The 26,190-nt window shown below is 36.9% G+C and overlaps 1 protein-coding gene across 2 annotated transcripts in view; it reads left to right on the plus strand.

Annotated features, from left to right (window-relative positions):
• LOC135475262 (tensin-1-like) overlaps positions 1 to 26,190 on the plus strand; it is a 94,188-nt gene that overhangs the window by 41,106 nt on the left and 26,892 nt on the right. The window contains exons 2-8 of one of the 2 annotated variants that reach the window (XM_064755094.1): positions 2,159 to 2,239; positions 3,982 to 4,056; positions 4,781 to 4,927; positions 9,135 to 9,455; positions 9,852 to 9,878; positions 14,986 to 15,429; positions 23,589 to 24,259. In XM_064755094.1, coding sequence (XP_064611164.1) covers positions 2,159 to 2,239; positions 3,982 to 4,056; positions 4,781 to 4,927; positions 9,135 to 9,455; positions 9,852 to 9,878; positions 14,986 to 15,429; positions 23,589 to 24,259 — 1,766 coding nt within the window. The remainder of the gene's footprint in view (positions 1 to 2,158; positions 2,240 to 3,981; positions 4,057 to 4,780; positions 4,928 to 9,134; positions 9,456 to 9,851; positions 9,879 to 14,985; positions 15,430 to 23,588; positions 24,260 to 26,190) is intronic. The other variant, XM_064755095.1, reaches the window with a different exon arrangement.

The raw sequence follows: 26,190 nt of genomic DNA on the forward strand, positions 1-26,190 counted from the left end.
GGAATATCACATGAATTGTGAATTATTTATTCATTTATTTATTTGATTGGTGTTTTACGCCGTACTCAAGAATATTTCACTTATACGACGGCGGCCAGCATTATGGTGGGTGGAAACCGGGCACAGCCCGAGAGAAACCCACGACCATCAGACCTTACTTACGGCTGGAGAGGAAGCCAGCATGAGCTGGACTTGAACTCACAGCGACCGCATTGGTGAAAGGCTCCTGGATAATTACGCTGCGAATTGTGAATTAAGTTTGAGCTACAGGTAAATGGAAAACTGACCATGTGTGATTTAATCCATGATTTCAGGAATGCGTTTTGTGCAGATACATATATACAAGTGTTTATTAGAGGTCTTTTACCATGCAGCTACCTGCAGCCCGCTACCATAGGAAAATTTTGAGCAGATAGCCATCTACTTTGACCAAAACCCATAGTTTATTTCAGTTTATTTCAGACTACTTTTCCAGGGTAGCCTTCAACTCCTGAAGAAAAACCTTCATGTATAAGTGTGCAGTTTTGCCACCAAAACTGTATTGGGTGACAAACTCTATGCTATTAATTGTGTGTACATGTACATTCTGGACATGAATATAGCCTGAAATGTATGGCATTTGTTGGAATAATTATACTTGGAACTCACTGTTGTATGTGTAGAGTATCGTTTGCCAAATATCAGCAGATACCTTATGATTTTCATTTAGTATCCTATCCCAGATATATGCATCATTATCACAACAGCATTCAGGCGATTCGTCATCAGTATTAAATTAACTGAGAAAAATAGTTATCAAATATTGCACCGGTAATTACTTGATAGGTATTGCAGTCAGGTTGATACCTGTGGATGTACATGTGGGTAGAGACAAGAGCTTTTACATCATGGTTGTTTGATAGGTATTGCAGTCAGGTTGATACCTGTGGATGTACATGTGGGTAGAGACAAGAGCTTTTACATCATGGTTGTTTGATAGGTATTGCAGTCAGGTTGATACCTGTGGATGTACATGTGGGTAGAGACAAGAGCTTTTACATCATAGTTGTTTGATGGGTATTGCAGTCAGGTTGATACCTATGGATGTACATGTGGGTAGAGACAAGAGCTTTTACATCATAGTTGTTTGATGGGTATTGCAGTCAGGTTGATACCTATGGATGTACATGTGGGTAGAGACAAGAGCTTTTACATCATAGTTGTTTGATGGGTATTGCAGTCAGGTTGATACCTATGGATGTACATGTGGGTAGAGACAAGAGCTTTTACATCATAGTTGTTTGATGGGTATTGCAGTCAGGTTGATACCTATGGATGTACATGTGGGTAGAGACAAGAGCTTTTACATCATAGTTGTTTGATGGGTATTGCAGTCAGGTTGATACCTATGGATGTACATGTGGGTAGAGACAAGAGCTTTTACATCATAGTTGTTTGATGGGTATTGCAGTCAGGTTGATACCTATGGATGTACATGTGGGTAGAGACAAGAGCTTTTACATCATAGTTGTTTGATGGGTATTGCAGTCAGGTTGATACCTATGGATGTACATGTGGGTAGAGACAAGAGCTTTTACATCATAGTTGTTTGATAGGTATTGCAGTCAGGTTGATACCTGTGGATGTACATGTGGGTAGAGACAAGAGCTTTTACATCATAGTTGTTTGATAGGTATTGCAGTCAGGTTGATACCTATGGATGTACATGTGGGTAGAGACAAGAGCTTTTACATCATAGTTGTTTGATAGGTATTGCAGTCAGGTTGATACCTATGGATGTACATGTGGGTAGAGACAAGGGCTTTTACATCATAGTTGTTTGATGGGTATTGCAGTCAGGTTGATACCTATGGATGTACATGTGGGTAGAGACAAGAGCTTTTACATCATAGTTGTTTGATGGGTATTGCAGTCAGGTTGATACCTATGGATGTACATGTGGGTAGAGACAAGAGCTTTTACATCATAGTTGTTTGATAGGTATTGCAGTCAGGTTGATACCTGTGCATGTACATGTGGGTAGAGACAAGAGCTTTTACATCATAGTTGTTTCAAGGATAATGTACATGTGTCTGTAACTGTTTCAGCGGGTGCTGTAGTAGAAAGTGTGATATGATAAGCATTATGTTTTATTGTGTTTCTAATTTGTCTTTTGCAGTACACTGGCTCCTTCTCAGTGCAGGGTAACGACGAAACCTCCAGGACAGACTTTGTCAGGAAACAGCTGGAACAGATGAGAGTGAGTTCAGAATTAGTCACTGTCAATTTTTGTTTATTATTAGAGTGGGAAATTTCACACAGTGTAAAAGGTTTAAATAAGATTAAGATTTAATAAATCAAAGCTTGCATGAGTCTGTAATCTGGCACTCTGAACTGTAATAATTCCATCAGTGTTTTAAATGTGTATTGTTAAGGGCAATATCCACATTTGAGACAAATTCAGAAGTATTCTTTCACCTTGTTTACAGCTTACAGCTTCAAATTGTCCAAATACTGTACAGTATGTAGTAGTAGAAGGTATAACAATGCATTCAAGGATTCTTTACACTAATTAGTGGTCAGACGATACCACATTCAATTGCAGTGGGTATGCATGTATATAAATACAGAACTTTAATAATGAGTTAACAGTTAAAAGTCATATGAAATCTTTGTGATGCTTGTGAACTGCATGTAACATGAATACCAGTATGATACGTGTACAGAGTAGGTCATGGATGCAACATGTCGTACACATCCCTGCAGCATGTATGCTCTGTGTTAATCACACAGGGTTAGAATTTCAAATGCAAGTTAGAGTGATCTCCCCTTACTTATAGGGACATGTACATTTGTATTGGCAATGATTGTAGTGAATTCTAAGATAATAATCTCAGCATCAGATTGTGAGCACATGCTGTTTTTTGATGGATTGTTTTATTTAGAAAAAAGATAATCTAGTTTAGATATGTGTCTCATGATCATTGAAGCAGATATATGTATGTGCATCTCTTGTGCAGTATATGGGAGCCTCTGTGGCCGAGTGGCCGAGCATGCCAATGCCAACCAATTTGTTCACTGTGAGTTCAAGTCCAGTTCATGCTGGCTTCCTCTCCAGTTGTACGTGGGAAATTTTGCCACTAACCTGCAAGTGGTCATGAGTTTCCTCCGTGCTCTGTTAGGTTCTTCCCACCATAATGCTGGCTGTGTCATATAAGTGAAAATATTCTGGAGTATGGTGTAAAATACTAATCAAATAAATAAATTTACCTCAGAATATAAATACATTGGGTCAGAGTGAAGATTTTAGCTGTGACAAGGGGCTTTATGCTAGGGTGGCAGTGGTGTTCTTGTTGGTGGAAATGGTGTTCTTGTTGGTGGAAATGGTGTTCTTGTTGGTGGAAATGGTGTTCTTGTGTTGTTGTTGGTGGAAATGGTGTTCTTGTTGGAGGAAATAGAGTTCTTATTTGGTAGAAATGGTGTTCTTGTGTTCTTGTTGATGGAAATGGTGTTCTTGTGTGTGAAAATGGTGTTCTTCTTGCATGAAATTCTTGTATATCTGGTACACTTGTGGGTGCAAATTGTTTATTTTTTCTTTTTATGTTCTAATTAATTGATTACAGTAGCACTAGGGTTTAGTTTAGTTTCACTGAGAAAACAAGTTAAAGGTAGCTTGTCTGGTGTCAGCATATTGAAGGATGGAAGTACCAGTACATGAACATGTACTTGGAAAAGTGTGATGGTATACACTTAGTGTTCTCATGTCCTCCACTGTTTATCCAGACTGCCATTGTACAAGTGAAAAAGTCTTGAATACAGTTATAAACATCAGATAAATTCATTTTTTTGATTTATTTGATTGGTGTTTTATGGTGTGATCAAGATTTCAATGAAATAAATAAATGAATACATTACCATTATGATGTACCAGCATTCATTGTGACTTCTGAGGTGTTTTGGACGTTTTCAGCAGAAACTTCTCCGCATTCATGTACTTTTCAGAGTGTTGAAAAAAGGAAGAAAGTTCTGTTGGTAATCTCTGTGACAGGTATAAAGGTGTGCAGTGAAGATGGCCAGGTGAGATTGTCAGATTTTTAATGCTTCTAATGTTTTGCAAAAATAATAATAATAATAATATGTAATACATGTAGTTAAAGTTTCCTTTGACATGTGGATTACTGATGGACAAAGCTGCAAGTGTTAACTTTCTGTATCATTTAACCATGCCCATTGTCCTTCTGGGAAATGCAGCACATAAATTATGCAGTGGAACAAAGTGAGAAAGTTTTAAATAGTGTTATTGTACTTTTGTGTTTCAACATTTGTACCAGGCAAAAATATGAGCAAATTCACAATAACTGCAACAAAGTTGATGTGATCTTACGCCGAAAACCCCTCGTTGAATGACTGGCACATATTAAGAGGTACCTACCGAGGTGGTTAGAATACCAGCACGGCACAATATCTCAGGAGCCTCTCACCAATGTGGTCGCTCTGAGTTCAACGCATGCTGGCTTTTTCTCCAGCTGTACATAGTAAGTTCTGTCAGCAACTTGCAAATGGTTGTGGATTTCCCCCGGATTTTGTCAGATTTCCACACACCATAATGCTGGCTGCTGTCTTATAAGTGAAATATTCTTGAGTAAGGTAGAAAATAGATAAATACAAAGTAGGATGTCATTAATTTAACGGACAGACAGAGAATCGACTTATACGTTTGTTTCACAGCTGAAAATGGTTCCAGTTTGTGCGAACAGGTAAATATATATATAAATACTTTTTTATGTTTTTTTTTTTTCAGAGTGTGTACATGGCCCATGCTCTAAAGAGGATCTCATATGCTTCCTGTGATCCTGACAACAGACAGTTTTCTTTCCTCGCTAGAGAGCCAAAAGGTCATATCAATGTTCAGTTTTGTCATGCCTTCCAGAGTGATACATCTGATGAGGTAAGTAGGGGTCAGAGGTCAGTTGACCTCAAATGATAGGAAATAGCACAATTAGTTAACTAGTCATACTACGATGTCCTGTGTATAATCCAATTGTCAAAAGAAAACTGTGTAACAGTATCATATGGTATGTTCCCGCGCATGACATGCATGAAAAAAATACATATGTGTATAAATGCATAACAAAACATTAAGTTGGTACCACTGTATTTTTTTCGGGTGATGTTTGTTATTCAGCCTTCAGAATAAATGAACAGCAGTGCAAAATAAAGAAGAATGACTGTTATTGACATTATTTTTTTTTTGTTTACTAATTTATTTATTATCTGTATTGTAATATATTCGAGCATTAATTTGGAGAAAAAAAATCTAGGCGGTAGGATTTTAAACAAGGGAGGCAACTTTCATTACATTTTGTTTTCTTGATTTTTATGAATGGAAATGACGTCAGCATTTGAATGGTCATGTCTTTTAAGGCTTGGTTTATCAGGATTTTGATGATTTCAACGCAACATAAGGCCATCAGCCAGTTGTATCAAAATCTTCCTTATTTTGTAAATGACTGAAAATTTATGGTGTAAATACAGTCTAATTGTAGTGTTCCTTTTGGCTGACAGTATGTTGCCATTTATTTCACTGGATCCAAGTTTGGTTTGTACCTGTGGGGTTTTTGTGGACTACCATTAAATTTAAAGGCCTTAGGATCAGTTTTAGTTCTTTGTTGGCAGTCTGGGGTGGTTGAAGCTTGCATGTGTATATGAATGTTTTGGCAATGCAGATGGCATTTATATGTTCAGACGGGAGAGTTTTTGCTAATTCCTCCGGAAGCCATGTCAACAACTGAAGTCAATCTCCCTTTTAACCCCTCAATCTGTGTCATTTACACTGGGCTGTTTTTTGGGAGAGGGTGGAGGGTCTATGGTTGGGTGGTTAGCATGTAAGCATAGCACACTGACAGAGCCTGTCATCAATGAGGTCGCCAGGAGTTCAAGTCCCACTGATGCAGGTTTTCTGTCATGGGAAGGTCTGCCAGCAGATCGTGGTTTAGAGCCCGGTTTCCTCCCACCATAACGCTGGCTGTCGTCATGTAAGTCAAATATTCTTGAGTATGGTGTAAAAATAAATAAATACATAGATAAAATTTTACATGTCCATATTTCTATTGTAAATGGTGGATAGAAACGAAAACATCAGTGACAGAATAATGCAGTATGTACTAGACAAATGAAAATTATTCATTGCTTGGAGGGAGATTGTTCAAGTCTGATAATTTTTATATTAAAATGTGTAACGTGTAATGCAATTCAAATATTATGTTTTTGGAAACCTTTGAGTTCACATTTAAGTCTTATAAAAGGTGATGTTTTTTGTTTTTGGTTTGTATATATGTGAATCGTCCTACTCATGCTAAATAAACATTAGTCTTTAAAGTGAGTACGTACATGTTACATACATAAGCCTACTGTATTGATCATGTACTGATCTTCTGGTTTAAATAAACATTAGTCTTTAAAGTGAGTACATACATATTACATACATAAGCCTACTGTATTGATCATGTACTGATCTTCTGGTTTAAATAAACATTAGTCTTTAAAGTGAGTACATACATATTACATACATAAGCCAACTGTATTGATCATGAACTGATCTTCTGGTTTAAATAAACATTAGTCTTTAAAGTGAGTACGTACATATTACATACGTAAGCCTACTGTATTGATCATGTACTGATCTTCTGGTTTAAATAAACATTAGTCTTTAAAGTGAGTACGTACATATTACATACATAAACCTACTGTATTGATCATATACTGATCTTATGGTTTAAATAAACATTAGTCTTTAAAGTGAGTACGTACATATTACATACATAAGCCAACTGTATTGATCATGTACTGATCTTCTGGTTTAATATGAAGAAAAATGTACTTGACTTTTGTCAGTCAAATTCTTATTGAAGTACCAAGAAGTCGTTTTTATCATCAAGATCTTGTATTATTCAGTACTTTCAATGCCTTACTTTGGCACTGAAGTCAAATTGCTTCATCTTTAGACTAGCTCATGGTAATAAAACTTCACTTGTTTGAAACATTCAGGAATCTGTCCTGAAAGCAACAGCTGTAAAGTTAGAGAGCAAGTTGAGGACAGGTGTAAATTAGGTTCTGTGGCCCGACAGGTACAGCAGGTAATTACATCACTGGTAAAGAATTACCCAATTTTCTCACTTGGGTCCCAGACTATGTCTCCACCGTGCTTCCCACCTCCTTGTGAAGATTGGGGGACATTGTGAGCTCAGCACTGAGAACATGCTGCTGAATATATAAACCCTGAAATGAGTGAGAATAGGATTGACTTAATTCTAGAGATAATTAAAGTACAGGAACTGAAAGTGAACGTGTCCAGTGAAAGGATTCAATCATTATTGCCTTGCATATTGTGTCTATAACTGTCTTTGATTTATCATAGCAGAAGAGAACACTTTTTGAAGTTAGAGGTTATTTATCTACATTTTCACCTTGCCAAGGAGGTTATGTTTTTGTTGGTGATTATTTCTCTCTCTCTGACTGGCTGTCCATTTTACTGTAATCTTTATGCAAGGATTTGTATAAAATTTTGTGCGAAGGTCGACTTTTGACTAAGGACCAGTGCTTTAAATTTTGGTTTCAGTTTCTGTTTCAGGAATTTTTACCATTGACAGATACGACAAAAATGCGAAATTTTGTCCCTTAGTAGTCTGTAGTGAGGGAATTTGTACATTTATTACTGGTGGTGGATTGCTCTCTCTGACGGCCTCCCCAAGCTAAACCATAGTTTATAAAGAAAAGATAAATATTTTTGGAACATACCTCAGTTCTGGTAACTTTGATCAACCTCAAATAATACTTTGTCTGCTAATGAACTAATAAAAGAGAAAAGTGAAAAGAAAAAATAAAAAGGACAAAAATTAAGGAAATTGTTCCAGTGTAATTTTTGTAAGCATCAACCTGCCTTCATGAGGTTGCTTGCTTTACTGCATTGTAATGTTAATCAATGTGTGGTGTCTTTTGTAAGATAATTTTTTTTCTGCTCCTGAAGTTATGCAAGTAGAAGATCATACATTTGTCTTTGAATAGTTTTTAAAATCGAACATCGACGTTTCCCTCGGTGACAGCTTCACAATCTTGGCTGTTCTGTGTACATTTCTTCAAACCACTGTACATTTCCAAAGGAGCAGACTTGTGCAACATTTAGCATGGCACGATTTTAACAGAATCAGTCATAGAAAAACAAATATTAATATTTTGCAAGGGATCCAGCTTTGCCTGTGTCAAGAACAAATATGTTTGAGAATGTATTGATCTCTGTATTTCTGGCCATCCATTTCTGACAATTTTCACTGGATTTTGTCTGTAAAATGAGGCTCTGAACTAGGGGTCTTCAATATTAAAAAAGTTTTCAAAGATTTAGCTCGTTTGACATCATTGCATTAAGATTTTCAAACTACAAGTTTGTACATACATACATGTAGCTTTTATATGTTATTGTCAGTATCATTTGGACATAGATTTTGTTTGGTTATTATTTTAACTTTGATGTGGAAATGTTTGAAACGAATGCTCCGTTAATCCAGTGTAATCTGGGAAAAGAAATTTCCGGAATTGAAAAAAGCAAACCTTGTAGAAGGCCTTAAAAAGAATGTGAAGTTTATACATTGAAATAAAGATCTAGGTGTCTTGTTTTCTTTATTATCTAACCTACACCTGTGTTGATGATGCTGTGATCCTTTGTTTGTTTTTCTGCATTTTTAATTTAATGCCTCACACAATTAAAGTATCTAGAAAAACAGATGGAATAATCAAACTTGATGCATACAAGCTAAAACAAGTTTATCACCAACAACAAGATACCCAGAGCATTAATTGACATTGTCAGTGGGTTGTATCATACTTTTTTTATAATGTGACCAAGCATTGCTGAAATGATTAACAGCTTTAAAATATCTACAATTACAGGTGACCTTGGCAGGTTGTTTATAAAGATGTTTCCTCTGTTTTCTCTAAACTGTTTTTGTCTAAAATTCTTTCTTATGCTCATTTAGCTTTGGTGACAACCTGCACTTGCTCATCTCATCTCTTTGAGATCAAAACTAAACTTGCGCATTTTGCTGAGATGTTTTCCTTTGAGGTGCAATTCAAACCGTCCCTGTGTCTTGTCTGGTTCGTAGGCCGAGGAGCTGAACACAGTGGTAGGGAACGCTTTCAAGATGGCGTATGCACAGCAGCAGGACAAACAACCCACATTCCATGAGCTGATCGAGCTTCAGTTAGAGCAGCAAAAAGTTCAGTTTCAGGAGTACCAAGAAGAGGCACAGCGCTCGCTGGAGAAACGGCTCAAGGAAATCTCCACCCCGACGCCCTTCTCCGAGAAAGCCATGCAGCGAATGGAAATGAGGCGACAGAGCAGCGGGGGTAGTCTGGAGGAAGCCATCACTTCCGCTAAAGAGCGGGCGGAGGCGGAGAGACAGAACGCCAAACAGAAAGCATGGGTGAGTATATATAGACATCATAGTTACATAATTTGTGCTGATATCCATCAACAGGTTGATGGAAATTTCACCTTACATTTTCAGTGTACACATTCAAACTCTGTAAACAATGTTCCCCTACTCAGGACATGGCATATTCTGGAAATATTGTGGTTGAAGGCATGTTAACAGGTGGTGTGTATTTTATGTATATATATTGTACAATATTTTTTACAAATTTTCAGCTATCTTTGGTTCATGTCTTGTCTGATTGTTTGTTTTTTTTTGTTTTATTTATTTGTTGTTGTTTTTTTGGTTTTGTTTTAGTTTTTTTCATAAAATCTAAATATGAAATATGTCAGTAAATGTGTATGAACATAACTTAACAAATCCCACCTGGGTTCAATCTCATTTTAGCGCAATCCTCATTTACTCACATCTCAGGTAGGTTTATTAAAGAATTGCTTCCTGCTTTATAGGCAACTCTGAAAGTTTGACGAAAATTGTGCTGAAAATTTTATTTTCCAATTACTAATGTTTTATACTCAAATCCCTTTGCTTGTGGTTGATGGAGCATGTAAATTGCTGACATGCCTAACAAGTTTTCATTTATTTATTTATTTGATTGGTGCAGTATGCCATACTCAAGAGTATTTCACTTGTACAATGGCAGCCAGCATTATGATAGGAAAAAAACTAGGTAGAGCCCAGTCTAAACTCACGACCATTTGCAGGTTTCTGATGAACCTTCCTAGGTATGGGCCTAACAATTAAATTAGTGAACATATCAGAAGGCATGTTAGGAAGTATATATATTATTACAAATGAACTGGTTATCTCTCATACATTTATTGTAATGTAAGGGTTTGTTGTTTAGCCTTTCTAGCTTTAAATTTGTCTGGGAAATGATGCTGATATTCTTTTAGGACCATTTGAAACACAGTTCAGATGTCTAAAACACATTTGCGATTTTCATTTTGTTCTTCGTTTCTTATCTTCACAGACTGGTATATTTGATAACTTCAGAGTAACACTCAATACACCAGATATGTCTTGAAATATCCATTAATGTTGAGAGATGCACATAGATTAATATAAGTGACCATGTGACTAATGTCTCTCCACTGGACAACTTCTGCTTATTTTGACTACCAAATACCCAGACATCTGCTGTGTGCAAAGTACTACATGTATAGTGCTGAAGCTTGCATGGCATTTTTACCTATTGGCTTGAAAGGTTGTTGGATAAAGTCATTATGTAGTCCAGCCCAGCTGCCCTTCTGTCTGTCCGTCTGTCCATAGCTCAGTTATAGTGAGAACTTCAAAAATTGGCATACTTTATTCCTTAATTTTGTTTTTTTATTACTTAATATTTCAGTTCTCAGCTAATGATTAATGCCTTGTATCCCAAAAAGAACTTAATTCTTTTTGCATATCTGGCGCCTTAACTAAATTCAACCTTAATTAGGAATCCTTGAGATTCTCATCTTCCATGATTCTTGGATCTATCAAGCAGTCAACAGCACTCACAGGGTTGTATGTGTGGTCTTACATGTAGTTTGAGAAGGGTCACTGGCCTTCTACCAATGTCACAAACATGTCATAAGCTTGATCTTCAGGTGAAAGTATGGGACTCTTTGCTGAAGGTCAGATTTACTCTGGGTGTTTTGCTTTCCTCCTGCCTTCGTGAAAATGACTGCCATAGTATTATTCGTATAAGCGAGAAACTCAACTTGATTAAAACTTTAAACACCATTCAAATAAATATACGTCAGGGTTGACTACAATCAAAATTTTAAAACCTGTAATGGGTTTCCAAATTAGAGCCAAAACCCCAAAAAGCCCAAATTAAGAGGAATTAGCAGATTTAAACATATGTGTATATTTTTATTAATTTAATGCTAAAAAATGTTTGATTTAAAATTATTTCTTAATCAGCATCCATATTTTGATGTTGCCTGTTAAGCCTAATATTAGACACAGCTCCATAATTTCTTAATTTTTTGCCAAAATTATGGGACTCAAAGGGACGCCCAAATTATAAAGCTGTATTTTGTCCTGCAGGTAAATAAACAATAAGCTCTGCAATATTATTTAAACTTCAAAAATTTGTTTTAAAATGCTCATACCGCTTGAAGTGTGATTATTTTACCTGAAACATTATGTGCTATAAGATCATGAGAAAGGGATAATTAATAAATAGTAAGGCCTTAAATTTGTTTACAAGTACACATGTACACATACTAGAATATGGCATAATTAAAACATATGCATGCTTTTTGAAGTTTCCTTTAAGTTGTAGTAACTTAGGATGTTGTAATAGAAGTAGAAGAATGTAGAAGTTTATTAGAGGTATGTGTGTTTTCTTATTGTTTCCTTAGTCAAATAAAAGTGTAGAACGTTTTCCCGAAAACATGTCAGCTTGTACAAATCTCAGTATTTATCGCTTGTCATTCTGTCTATTATTAGAAAGGTTTGTCAACATATATCTGGAGATGCCCATGTGACTGACCCTTTGCCTATTAGCCTTTCCTTTTCCCAGCAGCAGTGATAAAGCAGACAGGTTAACTAGGGACAGGGTTAAGACTGCACACCTGTACCCCAGTACCTGTTGCTCAGCGGCTTTCACCCCCAGCCTGGAAAACAAATTAGCTCAGGTTAGAGGCCGACAATAGGCAATACATTCCGGCGTTGCGTCATGGCCTAAAACCAGGGCTCAAGGAAATAGCTGGGTTGCATACGTAGCAGACTCTTCAGCCTGGGCTTAAACCGTGGCTATAGGCAGAGCACAGGTGTCAATAACATACATGTATATGGATATGTACGTTAATATGCACGGTGCTGTAACTCTAGTGTTGTGTGGTTTCGGCACATCTTGCCCATTCTGCAAGTTTCTACACGGGCTGGAATTTTTGCCATGACTTCTTTTTGTGTGAAAAGGTAAAGAAATGATGATACTTTTTTGTAACAGGAAAAGCATAGACACTGTGAAATTTCTTCAGCTCTAGACACACAGACGTATGATATATGGCATGCTGATATTAAATGGTTTCAGCAGGATTCCTGTATTGTTTTTTATTTTATATTTTTGTTACTTGTCTCAAGTTGCCATGGCATTGCTATAATGATTTGACTTGTAGTGACGGCAATTCAATTGCAGTGTTTTATTGATGCTGCGTCATTCTTGGATTTATAGTCACTTTGAGCAATAGTTATCAAACCCATATTCCTGCACATATAGTTCCATTTGCTGTAATTACTTCAGTACTAACTCCATGCATCTGCACTTTCCAGTATATAAAGCATGTGCACTGTCCAATATATAAAGCACCTGCAGTAAATAAAACACAACACATCCAAAGTCAACCTAGTTTATGACATTTAAACTGTCATAATATTAACTGGTGATGCACACAAGCAGTAAGAACAGTATGTGGCATTTTCACGAGACTGTTTGATTAAGTGAACCCCTCTCCTCTTTGGCCCCAAAAAGCTCACATGACCCGACATAACGCACTGGATTCCCCACTGTGACAGGGGCCAGCGTGGAGCGTTGTTTACCCTAGCACATGAGGTATTACGTGTCCGCCATGGCACTAGACTTCTACTTGACAGTGTTATCCACCCTTAATAACCATAGGTGAGATGTTTGGTATTCAGTTTGTGAATAAGACTTCAGTGTCTGATCCTCATTTAGTGTTTGTCTTGTAAAAGTAATTCTCAGGGGAATGAGGATCCTGAGCAAAACATCGAAAGCTGTATCCGACATTAAATAATGTAGTGTGTCTGTTACGGAATATGTCAATAACTTTTGAGCATAGAAATGGCGTATATGTTGTATCTACATGTATCATGAATAGTGTCTTTCACAAGCAGGATGAGCAGAGGATAAAGCTGGTGAAAAGGGATGATGTTCACATTGAACTTTGTATCGGCAGTTTATAGTTTGTTTTAGGTTTGTACTTTTACAGTCGAAACCTGGGACGCCAAATCAATTGCGGATATGCATTGTGAAATGTTCTTTTTATGAAAGAGATTTCTTACAAGTTTGTTTTGTCTAGTGACAACAGTGGTGGACTGCAAAGATAGGAAATGCGTTTTGGGAATGTGGAAGTGAGTCAGTAGGAAAATACATAGTCTTCTATCCAGAGGAAGTGAGCGATGGACCCAAATCTTTGTGAACAAACTGAACTCTACTAAACAAACAAATATTTGATAGTCAGAGAATAATCTGTTGCATTTTGTTGATAGGATTGAAGGTAGAAAATGGTTTATAGTAATTGTAAATCTATCCTAAATAGGCTAGAAATAAGTGAAATAATTTTGTTGATTCATCTGGACCAAAGTGTTGGACAGATCTCTTTACAGCAATGTTGGATTCATGGTGAAAGCTTCTTGACAAAAACTGAAAAGCATTGTCCAGTGCATGGTGCAAACTTCTTGACAAGGCATTGGATTTCCCATTGCACGGTCAAAGATTCTTGACAAAAGCATTGAATAGTCTAGTGTGTGATGATTTCTTCTTGATGTAAATCTTGGATTGTGTTTTTCTTTTTTTTTTTGGTAGGGGGGCAAGGGGGTGGGCGGGGTATATTTGATACTATGTTTGATTGGGGAATGTTTCTTGACAGAAGTGGTGGATGGTACCAAAGTGAATTCTTCTTGATGGAAGTGTTCTGTGATCTAATAGAGAATGCATTTATGCAGACCATGTTGGATGGTTCCCATGGGAATACATTCATAACAGAAATATTGGCTGGTCCCTTGCATGGTGGCTACTTCTTGATGGAGGTCATTAATTGTCCCATGTCTGACCCCAATGTCTGACTGCTTCTTTACACAAGTGTTGTATAGGACTTTGTATGGTAAGTGCTTTGTGATGGATGTATTGAATTATTGTTTGGCGAGAAGTTCTCGGTTTAAGTGTTACATCATCCTGCACTTAATTGCAGACATATTGGAAAATTTGTCTCTTGCTAATTGCTCTTTGACAGAAGTGTTGTATCATATGATACAATGACAAATGTCTCTTGATAAAACTGTTCAACTGGACCCTGGAATCTTGCCTTTCTGGATAATGGTCCGTGTCGGTGATCCCATGATGGCAGAATTGTTGGATAGTCTCATCATATTCATCAGGACAGAACTATTCAGGTTGATCGTCAGTGGTGAAAGACTCTGAATGTGGATGGTTCCATGGTTTGGACACTATTGATGGATGCTGTTAATCTAAATGCTGTATTTGTGGTAAATAATTCATAACAAATTGCAATCAGAGTATTGATCACTGTCACTTTAACCCAGGTGCACATTATGTGATAGCATTTAATCTTTTTTGGATTGCTTGTATGTAGTGGATTTTCATTAAATAGAAGAGCTCATACAAGTACAGTGTGTGTAAGTGTTCTATATTGCATCTTTAGTTTGGATATTCGAGATTCACACTCTTGAATTCATTCATTTGTGTAAAGTTATGCGTGCATGTAGATATTATTGTACCAGTATTACATATAATTTTTCTTCTGAATGTTCTGTGTTCTATTTGCTTCAGGCCAAGTATGCAATTGGAAAGGTGAAGCACAAACCAGGGTATTTTGAAGGTGGCCCAGCGAGCCCCCCTGTCTCACCCCCGCCACTGATGACATTTCTGTCAGATCCAGGACCATCAACGTCAGGATTGCGAACGGACTCAGAGTCTTCTCAGCCGTCAGCAGCTTCTGCGGGTACAGATGGCTTTCATGCTCCCTCTGTGGCAGCTATACGAGAGTCTCTAGAAAATCAGAACAATAACTCCAAGAGTTCAAAATCCAAAATTAAAGGATCTCCAGTGACAGCGTTAAAAGATACTATAGATAAACAGTACAACGTTAACGGAATTACACAATCAGGGACGCCGCAGCAAAATGGTGGCCGGCCTCATGTCCAAGTGGAAAATTACATGTACCCTGTGAATAATGGACGGCCCAAGCCAACAGCTCCACCGGAAACACAAGTGGTGAGTTTTACCTTTTCTTGGTCAAAATGTTGGATATTTTGAGCTCTTCAGAGATGATTGTGACAAAAATTGTGTTTATCCAATGATATTTAAAGGTGTGAAAGTGTTTAATTTCATGTGAGAGGTTCCATTCATGTCATTGTCAAATAACATGGAAATGGGTAATGTACAAGAAATAATATCTACATGTAAGATTCTAAAATTGTGAATATATGCTCAACCAGATCAGGTCATGACATCATTCTTATGATCTGGCCATATTTGGAGGGGTTTTATTTTGATGAATGAATGACTCCTAATAAAGAGACCCTGGAGGTGCAGGTTCAATCCTGACCTGGAACAGAAGGTCAAAAAGCAGTGGATTGTTATCCTGAGGCTGTGGGAAAGTTTCTCAGTCACTTGTTTAAAGAAACGTCGCCGGTAGGTCGATGGTGTACCCAGAGCACTAATGCATAACCCCACCCATAAAAACTGCCCGCCATAGTGTAAGAGAAAATTCTTCAGTGCCATTAAACTACAATCAAATAAATCAATACAACCTTTCTGACAGATGAAGATTATATGTGTAATATGCAGTGTACTTGGATTGGATGTGAAAACATCAGTGTAATTTAGAATTAGGTAGTGAGATACATGTGTTATTATCAACAATTATATTATCTGGTAGCGTAGTACACAGGTTGAATACTAATCTTGTGCATTCGCCTAGAACATACATGTACCTTTGAGCATTTTCAACATAATGGAAAACTGTTGACTGCTTCTCTTTGCATGATTCTGTCCTAATTTCTTCATATACTTTCATAGTTCTTTGGTGGTTTGTGTTGAATATCGTGTTGGGAATTGGCCTTCTGGCATACGTGTATCTGTTTCGATGCATAGTTTCATTTCATACATGTTCATACATTGTGAATTGTTGGCTTTCATCATATTATTTGATCATGTATACATGGACCTTTAAGTGACCCCCTGGTTTAAAGGTTTCAAAATATATGACCTTTCTGTTGTCTGCAATTACATGTAGATACTTTAGTACAAGTGCATGACTAAATCATGAATACTATTCCAGTAGTACATGTACTGTGCATGTGCATACTTTTGTACTTGTACTTTGTGCTGTCTTGTTCCTCGTATTGATTGAGACTGCCTGCCCATATGGCTGAAGGTGAATAGACTGTCTGAGACCTTAACTGGTTTGGTGCTGCTAGACATGTTCGGGTTATCGTAGGTAAACATCGTCTGGAAGTTGGCAAAGAGCGATGCCTTGCAATATGATATCCATCTTTGTAATCAGGTCCTTTGATGTTTCACGTCAAAAACGTTTGCCCCGTTCCGTCAAAGAGTCTGGATCAATCAGAAGCTTGTAGCCTGATGATTGCTGTGGCTGTCATTTAGCAGAGTCTGTATGTAATCCATTTGTCTTGGTCATGCTCAGAACAATGTTTGACAATATCCCTTTCAGTGTAACAAAATGAAGAAATTTTCTATTTTTCAGTTTCTATTGAATTGCATATCTCAGAGCTGTAATTACTGAGCTGGATACAAGTTTGTTTAATGTGCCTTGTGTCAATTCATTTTTCAGAAATTTAATTTATGCAAAAGACGAGGGAAAATTTATGTTTGACCGAAAAATGTAAATCTGTCAGAGGCGAATTCTTATAACAAGCAATTAGTATTAACTGTAAAGGAAAATAAAATTTGACTCTCTGCTTCAGGCTTTTTTTTCTATTAAAAGGAATAATGGTACATGGATTTGATGGTAGTACTTTGCTACTTTTGTTTCATACATGTACAGGTGGTTGTTATCGCTGATATTTATGTAAATGTAATATTTGATGAAAGGTTTGTGGTTGCTGTAAAAATATTTTACTTCTGTGATTTACGTGTGTGTTTTTTTTTTTTGTTTTTTTTTTATAATCAGTCAGTCATTGTAACTAAATGGTCCAGGATCTGTCAGTTGTTCACAGTACAAATGTACTTCCTTATATACCTTATGTAGTTTGCCATTGTCTGTTCTCAAGGGCTGTAAACTTTGTTTGGGTCTATCAGCAGATATATGATTTAAATAGACATTTTAGTTACGCCATATCAACTTGAGAGAATCTGTTTACTCTTGTAAATGTGCTCTAAATGTTTTGCATTTGTAGATACTCTTCAAAGAAATAATTAATGAAATTTCACACACACACGCACACGCACACACACACACACACACACACACACACACACTATAGTATTCTTGGCCGTTACCCTCTCCCAGGTATTTACACATTTTGTGGCGAAGTGTCATGGTTGAATTGGAGCCAGGATTAATATAACTGCATTTTGGAATCATATACACATGATTAATGGATTAGATTTTATGTCAAGTGTTTGCAGACTAGATGACTGCTGTAAAATTAACATTCCTTTGACAAATACCGTAAACCATAGTGAAGGAAATTGGATTTTAAGTTTTTTGCCTCTCTTTTCAAATTCTGATATGTACATGTACACAGATCATGAACCAAGTTATAAATAACTGCTTGTGCTTTTTGTGGCATTGGGTACATAATCTTCATTAAAGTTATTTTATCTTTTTATCCGTGCTCTAGATTATAAATAATTCATGAATCTAATCAACAGAAGACTGCAGATGCTTCAAAATTTGTTTAGTTTGTGTGAAGGGTTGCAGTAAAATTTGTTTCTTGTAGGACCGAATGTCTCGTTGTTGTGTGTATATCTGTTGTAAAGTTCTGTATTTCAAAGGATGATTGTAAAGTGTACATGTATGGTACATCTTCATAATCATTTCAGTGCAGGCACTGTGATAATGATCAACAGTTTATGTTTTTTTTTTTTTTTTGTATTTACCAACACAGTCTTATAAATAACATACCTTTAGAACTACATGTACATTGAGAAAGAACTCACTGTGGAAATACGATGTTGGAAAGATGGTACCACTTGTAGAGGATTTCTGAAGATAAATACCGTAATTCTTTGACCTTTTCGCATATGAAAGAACAATTTCAGAGTAATTTATGCATGTTTTTAGTTATATTTTGGGGGAAAACTACATTGGTTGGACTGTTGAATTTCATGGCTTCACAAAAAGTGTAATTTTGTCAGCCTACACAGAATAATGCCCTCAGAATTTCCGTGAATAAACACCTTGCAAACTTGTAAAAAGGTTCAAGAATTACAGTAAGGGTTTATTCTTGTTTTGTTTTTTTCAATATCATACTGGACATAGATGTACATGTTTCCTGTGTACATTTCAGGCTTATACGACCCCATTTCTAATTAATGAAATCTCACAATTTTTTAGTGTTTTCCCTTGATGTCTGAATTAAATTTCATGGAGCCTGCTCTTTGTAGCTTTGTGGCTGTGAAGCCTCATCAGTACCGTCCCATTACAACCTTGCCAAATAGACTTGATTTATGGAGCAATGATGTAGTGGCTAATTCATCTTCGGTGAAAATTGTGATTTTTCTTTCACGGCCCTGGTTGGATATTTGCTGTAAGATATAATATAGGAGGAAGAAAGCATGGGCTTTCTTTTTTTTATTTTTTTTTTCTCGAATGGCAGCCACCACGTTAAAGGGAATCTGTGTGTGTTCTAGAAGTCTTGTATCATGTTTGACTGCCAAGCCTCACCTATGTCAGCCCTATCAGTGGGTGTGTGGCAGAGCATACTTGTATGTAGATAGATTACATGGTAGCCAGACTGGAGATACAGTAACAAACTTCCAACTCTGAGCTCATGAGTGGGACTGAAACTGACAGGCTGCTGTGGGATACAGTACCTGTGGCATCTGCATAAAGTTTACAGAGAAATTACCTGTTCATGTCTGTGGAAACTAATTAGTGGCCATTGTGTAAGTCTGTGCTCTTGTACTTGATGTACATGTATTGTCCCAGTGATATTTAAAGTGGCATACTGCACATGTGATTTTTACACGTAAAATCTACAATAATACTTACACTTTCTTGTTTAGTGACTAGCATTCACTAAGATTATATGTAAGTAAGTTTATGTATATATATATATATATATATACATACAAATTAACTTCAAGTCCTCAAGTACAGACAGTATTATAGTCTGATCTGTCTACCTTAAGGCTTAATGGCCTGTATTAGAATGGAGATATTTTATGTCCTTTTTGTTTAGTTCAACTTTTTCACATTTGCTAGAGCCACTTTCAGTGTGATTTATGCATCTTTTCACATTGATTTTTGAGACAAATCTACTTTGGTTGGGTTGACCAATTTTAGGGCTTCATGGAAACTTTACTTTGTCAGGTCTACACAGAATAATGCTCTAAGAATATGATTGAATGAACACCTTGCAAACATGCAAAAAAGGTTGAAGAATTACATGGTATGTCTTCGCTTCTTGTATTTGCATGTTTTCCAGATGTGTGGATTTGATGATCAAAATGTAGTTCGGCTAGTCTGGATAGTTTAATACATGTACTTGTAAGAATGTAACAAAACATGGAAGCAAAAAAAAGTGGAAGAAAACCCCTCTGTTTTGTATAGGAATAGAAGAAATGGTATTACAGCAAGTACAACAAATGTAAGTTGTATCTCTGTTTGTAGAGGATATATGACCTGATGACAGGAAACATAAAAAGTTGCTTAGCTTCACATGTATGTAGGTGTACTAGCTGTCAGTATGAAGTATGTATGTATTTACACTGAATACTGATAGGTGTTAAATGTATTTACACTGTAGTGCTGGTATTGGATAGATTGCAAAGACAGATTCAAGTGTCAAACTTGACCTTTTCTGTTCTTAACGTGTAAGTAAATTTGCTTATATTCCTTCAACTGTTGTTTACCTGCATGCCTGGTAAATTGCTGGGAAGATATTTTTTTTTATTTCCATGTGTCTGCCACTCTGGCCATACATGTCTTTGAAAAGAGCTGTTTTAATACTGGTTAGTAATCGATGCATAATAAAGGTATTGTAGACATATTTCTAGTTATACCTTCACGATGATGTCCTAGATATTCATTGATCTACAATATTTATTTATTCATTCATTTTGTCGGTGTCTGTATAATGTTATACTCAAGAATACTTTCTAATTAAATAACAGTAGGTATATCTCTAAGGGGAGGATGCTCCTGTAAAACGGTTTGTGCTTGGCCAGATGAAAATCTATGATCAATTGTTCATGGTCAAGCTAGCTAACTTGTTCATTTAATTTTTGATGTTGTGACACATTTGGTGCAGGTGTTCCGAAATACTTGACAGGCTTACTAAACACATCTGTAATGAAGCAGAGCAATAATTTGCTCAGTTCTAATGTTTTTCCATCAACACTTGAGCCTTGATGTCATAGGTTCAAATCCAGGTATTCAAATTTACTGGTACTCCGGCCGTACGTGGCAAGGTCTTCCAGCAACCTGTGGATGGTCATGGGTTTTGCCTGGTTTCCTCCCACCATAATGCTTGCCGCCGTCACATAAGTGAAATATTCTTGAGTACAGCGTAAAACATCAATCAAATCAAATCTTTACTGGTAAGGTTTCAGTCAGAATGTTTTTCAGGTGTATGGGGTAGCTACTGAGCAGCAATCCTTTTCTCTGGCCAGTTTCATCCACTTATGTGAACATGGCCATAAGTGCACGCATATAAGTTATGATAAATATTATCGAGTATGGTGAAAAACAGCAGTAAAATAAATAAATGTATGTACCTGTACTGTACATCTTTTTTATGATACGCATATGTGTATATACATATATATATATATATATATTACATTGTCTCGTGTACATGTGTGTTTAAAAATTAGAGTCACGAAATCTGCAGTGTTTTAATTATCTTCGTGAAGGAGGGACAGATATGATAAAATGTATCAAGGTCAACCAATGAACAAATTAGAATTCATAAACAATTGCATAATAACATGCACAGCACCTGGAAATCAGCCAGTGATAATCTAGCAACAAAATTACATTGTGTACCAAGACTTCAGCTGCATTATACATGTGATGTGCTGAACAAATAATTTATTTCAGGTAAGGTTCTCACAAAGGACTATCTGTTTATTATAACTACAGATTCCTACACAAGGCACATTCCAGCCGTACTTTAATGTCAGTACATAAATCATGCCCTGCACTACTTCAGTGAGGACTGTGTAGGAACACTGTTTTATACATATGTTTATTGTATATATACATATGTACATATATTACATTGTCCCCTGTACATGTGTGTTTAATAATGATATTTATATATATATATATATTGTCAGGTAACCAGGTTAGCCAGAGAGCATATTTTCCATTAAAATTCAACCAGTTTAAGGCTGTTAAAAAAAACGGTCATGAAATCAATTACTTTTGCCTTGTTTTTTATTTGCTTTAGATATTGTGTAAATTAATTCGAAAATATTAACTTAAAACATTACACTTAATTATCTCCTTGTATGTGTTCAAGATGTGTAATAAAAATGTTAAACACATGCATACATTTAATCAGAACGTAAGAAAGACTCTACTGTGCCAGCTAGATTTTGTCTTGATTCAACTGCTGCATATGGTTACATAATCATTCATTTCGTCAGTCACCACTGCAATGTGGCTGGCATATACTGCTGGACAGGTGTGGTATGATATAAACCATGTATTACTCATCCATTTCATTGGAGACCTCATGGCATGCGTCTTTAGTACATGTTTCAAGAATTGAATTATTTAAACCAACAACAAATTTCTGCAGTTTTCTCCTTGTATAAGTCCTACAATGTACATATGTACATGTTGAGGTGATGTTCACGTTTTACATTTAAAAGAAAACTCAGTTTGCAGGGTTTTCATCACATTTTACATTATGGTAATGTCATCATGGTGTGATGACGGGTAGGGTAATACGCTGAGGCACTCTGTTTATTGGAGAGCTAGCGATGCCTGTTAACAGGGCACTGAGTGGATCTATTTACAGCATGGCGCTAGGTTCATCCTACCAGAGACAGCAAGCATGTAGGATCAGGCTGTATGACATTAGAATTGAATAAGGGCTGAAAATGTCATTTGGCAAAACTAATTCCTTCCACAATGGATACTTCGGTGTATTCGAGCAAAATGAATGCTATTATGTTGGTGGATCCAGTTCGGATATCTGTAAAATAACCTTGACGTCTGGAGGAATTGAAGTTGCTTTTTTTAAAGACAAATCTGAGACATTATGCTGAAGTTTTTATTTGTCAAATTTTCATCATTAGTGCCATAAGCCATGTTCATCTGGTTTATTTGCACAACCCATTCGGGTAGTGTCTTTAACAACTTTAAAATGCTTGGCTTTTTTTCCTTTCTCTCCATTTTGCTCCATTCTGAAAGAGATAACAAAGGTCCCCTGTTATAGTGTGTGTTCTCCATGAAGGTCCTTCTATCTGGGCTTCCACACTTTTGTCCACCATCTAATTCTACCAAGGCAATGGTCATGTAATATTTGACGTTTTATTTGAGAATCCCCTTGACTGAATCATGTACAGCAAACATTTCAGTTGTGCCGCCTTTCAAGCATTGTGTTCTCGACTGCAGACTATGACTCTAACATGAGCTGTATCAATGGCATTGAGAACTTTTGTGTCTGCCCAAATTGATATTGCTTTCAAAAATCACTGCTGACTCTTAATGTTTTGGAATGCGCCCCCACCCCCTAACCCCAAACCAGTAGGGCACCATGCAGTCTTGACCTCAGACAGTGTACTGTAGGTCAACAGATAAAAATATCAGGATTAGCTCCAGGTGTTATTTGCACTTTCCCAAAGTGAACACAACTGTCTCAGTGAACCTTGATGTTGTGTAGACATATCCCGACTTTAGCTACAGACTTTTGAATGTTGAAATCAGCTTTCAATGAGTCATAGTAATGCGTAAAATTTAAAAGAAATAAAAATTACAAGAGCAAAAAATAGTAAAGAATACAACAATAGAATGAGTAGGTTTCCCTTGTTAGCGGTCAGTTGTGATACCATCTGATTCATATGTGTGGTATGTTTAATGTTAAGTCATCGTATAATGAAAAGGATGTTGATAAACAAAATTTAGGCATATAATTAATACCTGGGCTTGTGTTGAAGTTCATGTTAGTTGAGAACGTGTATCTGAGAATTTCAGCTAGTACATGGATTTTTCTTGTGTCTTTTCTTAGATTGATCAATCCTCGTCACAAAGCCGGCCTCTCGGTCACATGATGCATCGACCCTTGCCTGCTATACCGCCAAGCAACAGCGTCACCAACAACTGCCATCCTAACCAGCGTGCCAGCGTTCACAGTAGCAGTTCTGAAGAGGACCCTTTTCTGGCCTATAGTCCCAGGTCGGGGGCTCCTGCCAAACAGCAAGGACAAGCCCGGGAACTGAAGGAGAAATACGGGAAAAGTCGACTAGTTCAAGACTCTAGTCCGGTTCGCAAGAGAAATAAAGAGCTAGTGAATGGCCGCCAACCTGAAAGCCCACGACGAGACAACGGCAACATGAAGCCTGCCAACGGACACGTGAACGCTAACGTAATCATTCAGAATAAGCGTGATTCTGAGCCGATATATCGTTCTGCGGCCACCCAAACTTTTGGTGAGGACAAACCCGACGTGTATGGGGTCCGCCCGCACAGTGTTCCCAACCCTCAGATGATATATGGGGTCAAGGTAGGGCCCCCAGGACAGTTGCAGTACCAGGAGGATATATACGATGAAAGATACGCTATAGGTCCAGCGGCCTCCTCCAGTCAGGCTCCTCGCTACCAGAACGACAGCCCCTTCCATTACCAGGGGTCAGGGGACAACTGCGGAGCTTCGTATGAATCTCCAGTCTCCCCTCTGAGGTAAGTCTACATTATGTCTTGGATAATATAGCTATATGAGCTGTTTTTAGTTTGATAGGCTGTTTTATTTTCTTAAGTATCTGGAAAACAGTTATTCTTACAGGTATTTTCCATGTAAATGCTGTTTTCTAAGTATGAAATCCTTGTTTAGTCAGTAGTAAACCAAAATCATTAAATCTACAAAATAGTTCTATAGATTATATCAAAGCTAGAGTTCAGTTATACCATTAAAATGAGAAGAATTAAAGTCGATACATGTAATAGTAGTTCTTACAATTTTGTTGGGACTGGGCCTCTATTAAATACTTGAGATACATTCACATGTAGCTCCTGTTTAGAGAATTATGGAACGGAGGTTGTACACAAGAATAGTTGTGGAAGAAAAATTCAAATTCAAATTCAGTCAGCATGTCTTTAGGTTTATGTAGTTGAGTGTAGCTTCACTTGGTATTCTAAGGTTAGGAATGTCAGCTGTATATTTCAGAGACAGTGGTTGGCTATAAGGTGGATTGCTAACAATGTATTATACTTATTTTGGTATAGCCAGCTTACCTGACCCTAAGCCTGGAACTGACAAACAGATGAGTTATGCTTCAGTAAAGATGGTAGGGGGCTAGGGCAAAGTAGAATTTAAAAGACAACACCAGGCTAAATGTATATGTAAGTAGCCCACACGAAGTTCCAAAAGCATAACTATTTGTCTTTGTGATGTTGCATTTAACTGGCTCAAGATATTGCAGTTCAAAGTAAGTGAAATCGCAGACATTGAGAAGAGCGAAAGTGCTGCTGTGTTACTCTATAACCCAAGAACTCAGCGGTATCCACTTACCCCACTTGAACACTGATTTGCTTATTAACCATATGTTCTTGGTGTAAGAGTTATGAGACATCGTGTTTCCGGCTGCTGTAACATGGCCATATAAGAATTTCAGATTAAAAATTGATTTATTGAGCTACGACCTCTGGATTGCAGTGCCTCAAAAGATACACTGTTTCGGGTGAATTTTGAAGGCAAATGCTTCATATTTATTCTGCCAGTTTTCATTTTCAACAGATAATGTTCTTTGGGTATAGTAAAATTAAATTAAATAGTAAAATTAAAAAATAAAAGCTGTGTCTCTGGCACTTGAATAGTCTGTCCTTCAGTCCTTTACTCCACAACAATCTGTTGAAGATTTGTTACCTGTTGGTGTGTGATGTACATGTATAGAAGGAACTTTGAAAGTTAAGCCTCGCTAAAAAGTGCAGTTAAGAAGTCTAATTTTCAGACTTAAATTCAATTTTCAACGCGTAAGTATGAAACCAATTGATGCAGAATCTTGAAATTTAACCAAGTGATGAGTTTGGAGCATTGGGATTTACATGTGTTAATGTTTGAAATTCTCAAAATTGTTGGTTTATTTATTTGATTGGTGTTTTATGCCATTCTCAAGAATATTACTTGACGGCGACAAGCATTCTGGTTAGAGGAAACCGGGCACAGCCCGGGGGAAACCCACGACCATCCGCAGGTTGCTGACAGACCTTCCCACATACGGTCGGAGAGGAAGCCAGAAATTTTCATTTGTGACAAAATACGCATTCCTACATTTGCAAGGGCTGATGTGACTAAAGGTATTGCTTGGTCCATGTGTACTAAATACATGTATGTTATCCGTTCAGACTATCTTCTATACCAATCTGGAATATAATACAGGAAGGCAGGTTAACCTTTTTCATGTTAAGTTCTGGAGATGACACAGTTTTAGTGAATTAGCTACATGTGTCTTTAGGGATACACCTAAACAAGTGTAGTTTCAGTGTTTGAGAAGATATACATGTACATGTATGCATAGAAGCTTAAAAATGTAAAGCATGTGTGTGCAAACATGCATTTATAGGGAAAAAAAGAATGAAAAATTACATTTTATCTATTTTCATACCAGTCTGCT

The sequence above is a fragment of the Liolophura sinensis genome, chromosome 9 (genome assembly GCF_032854445.1).
Source record: "Liolophura sinensis isolate JHLJ2023 chromosome 9, CUHK_Ljap_v2, whole genome shotgun sequence".
NCBI classification, from domain to species: domain Eukaryota; kingdom Metazoa; phylum Mollusca; class Polyplacophora; order Chitonida; family Chitonidae; genus Liolophura; species Liolophura sinensis.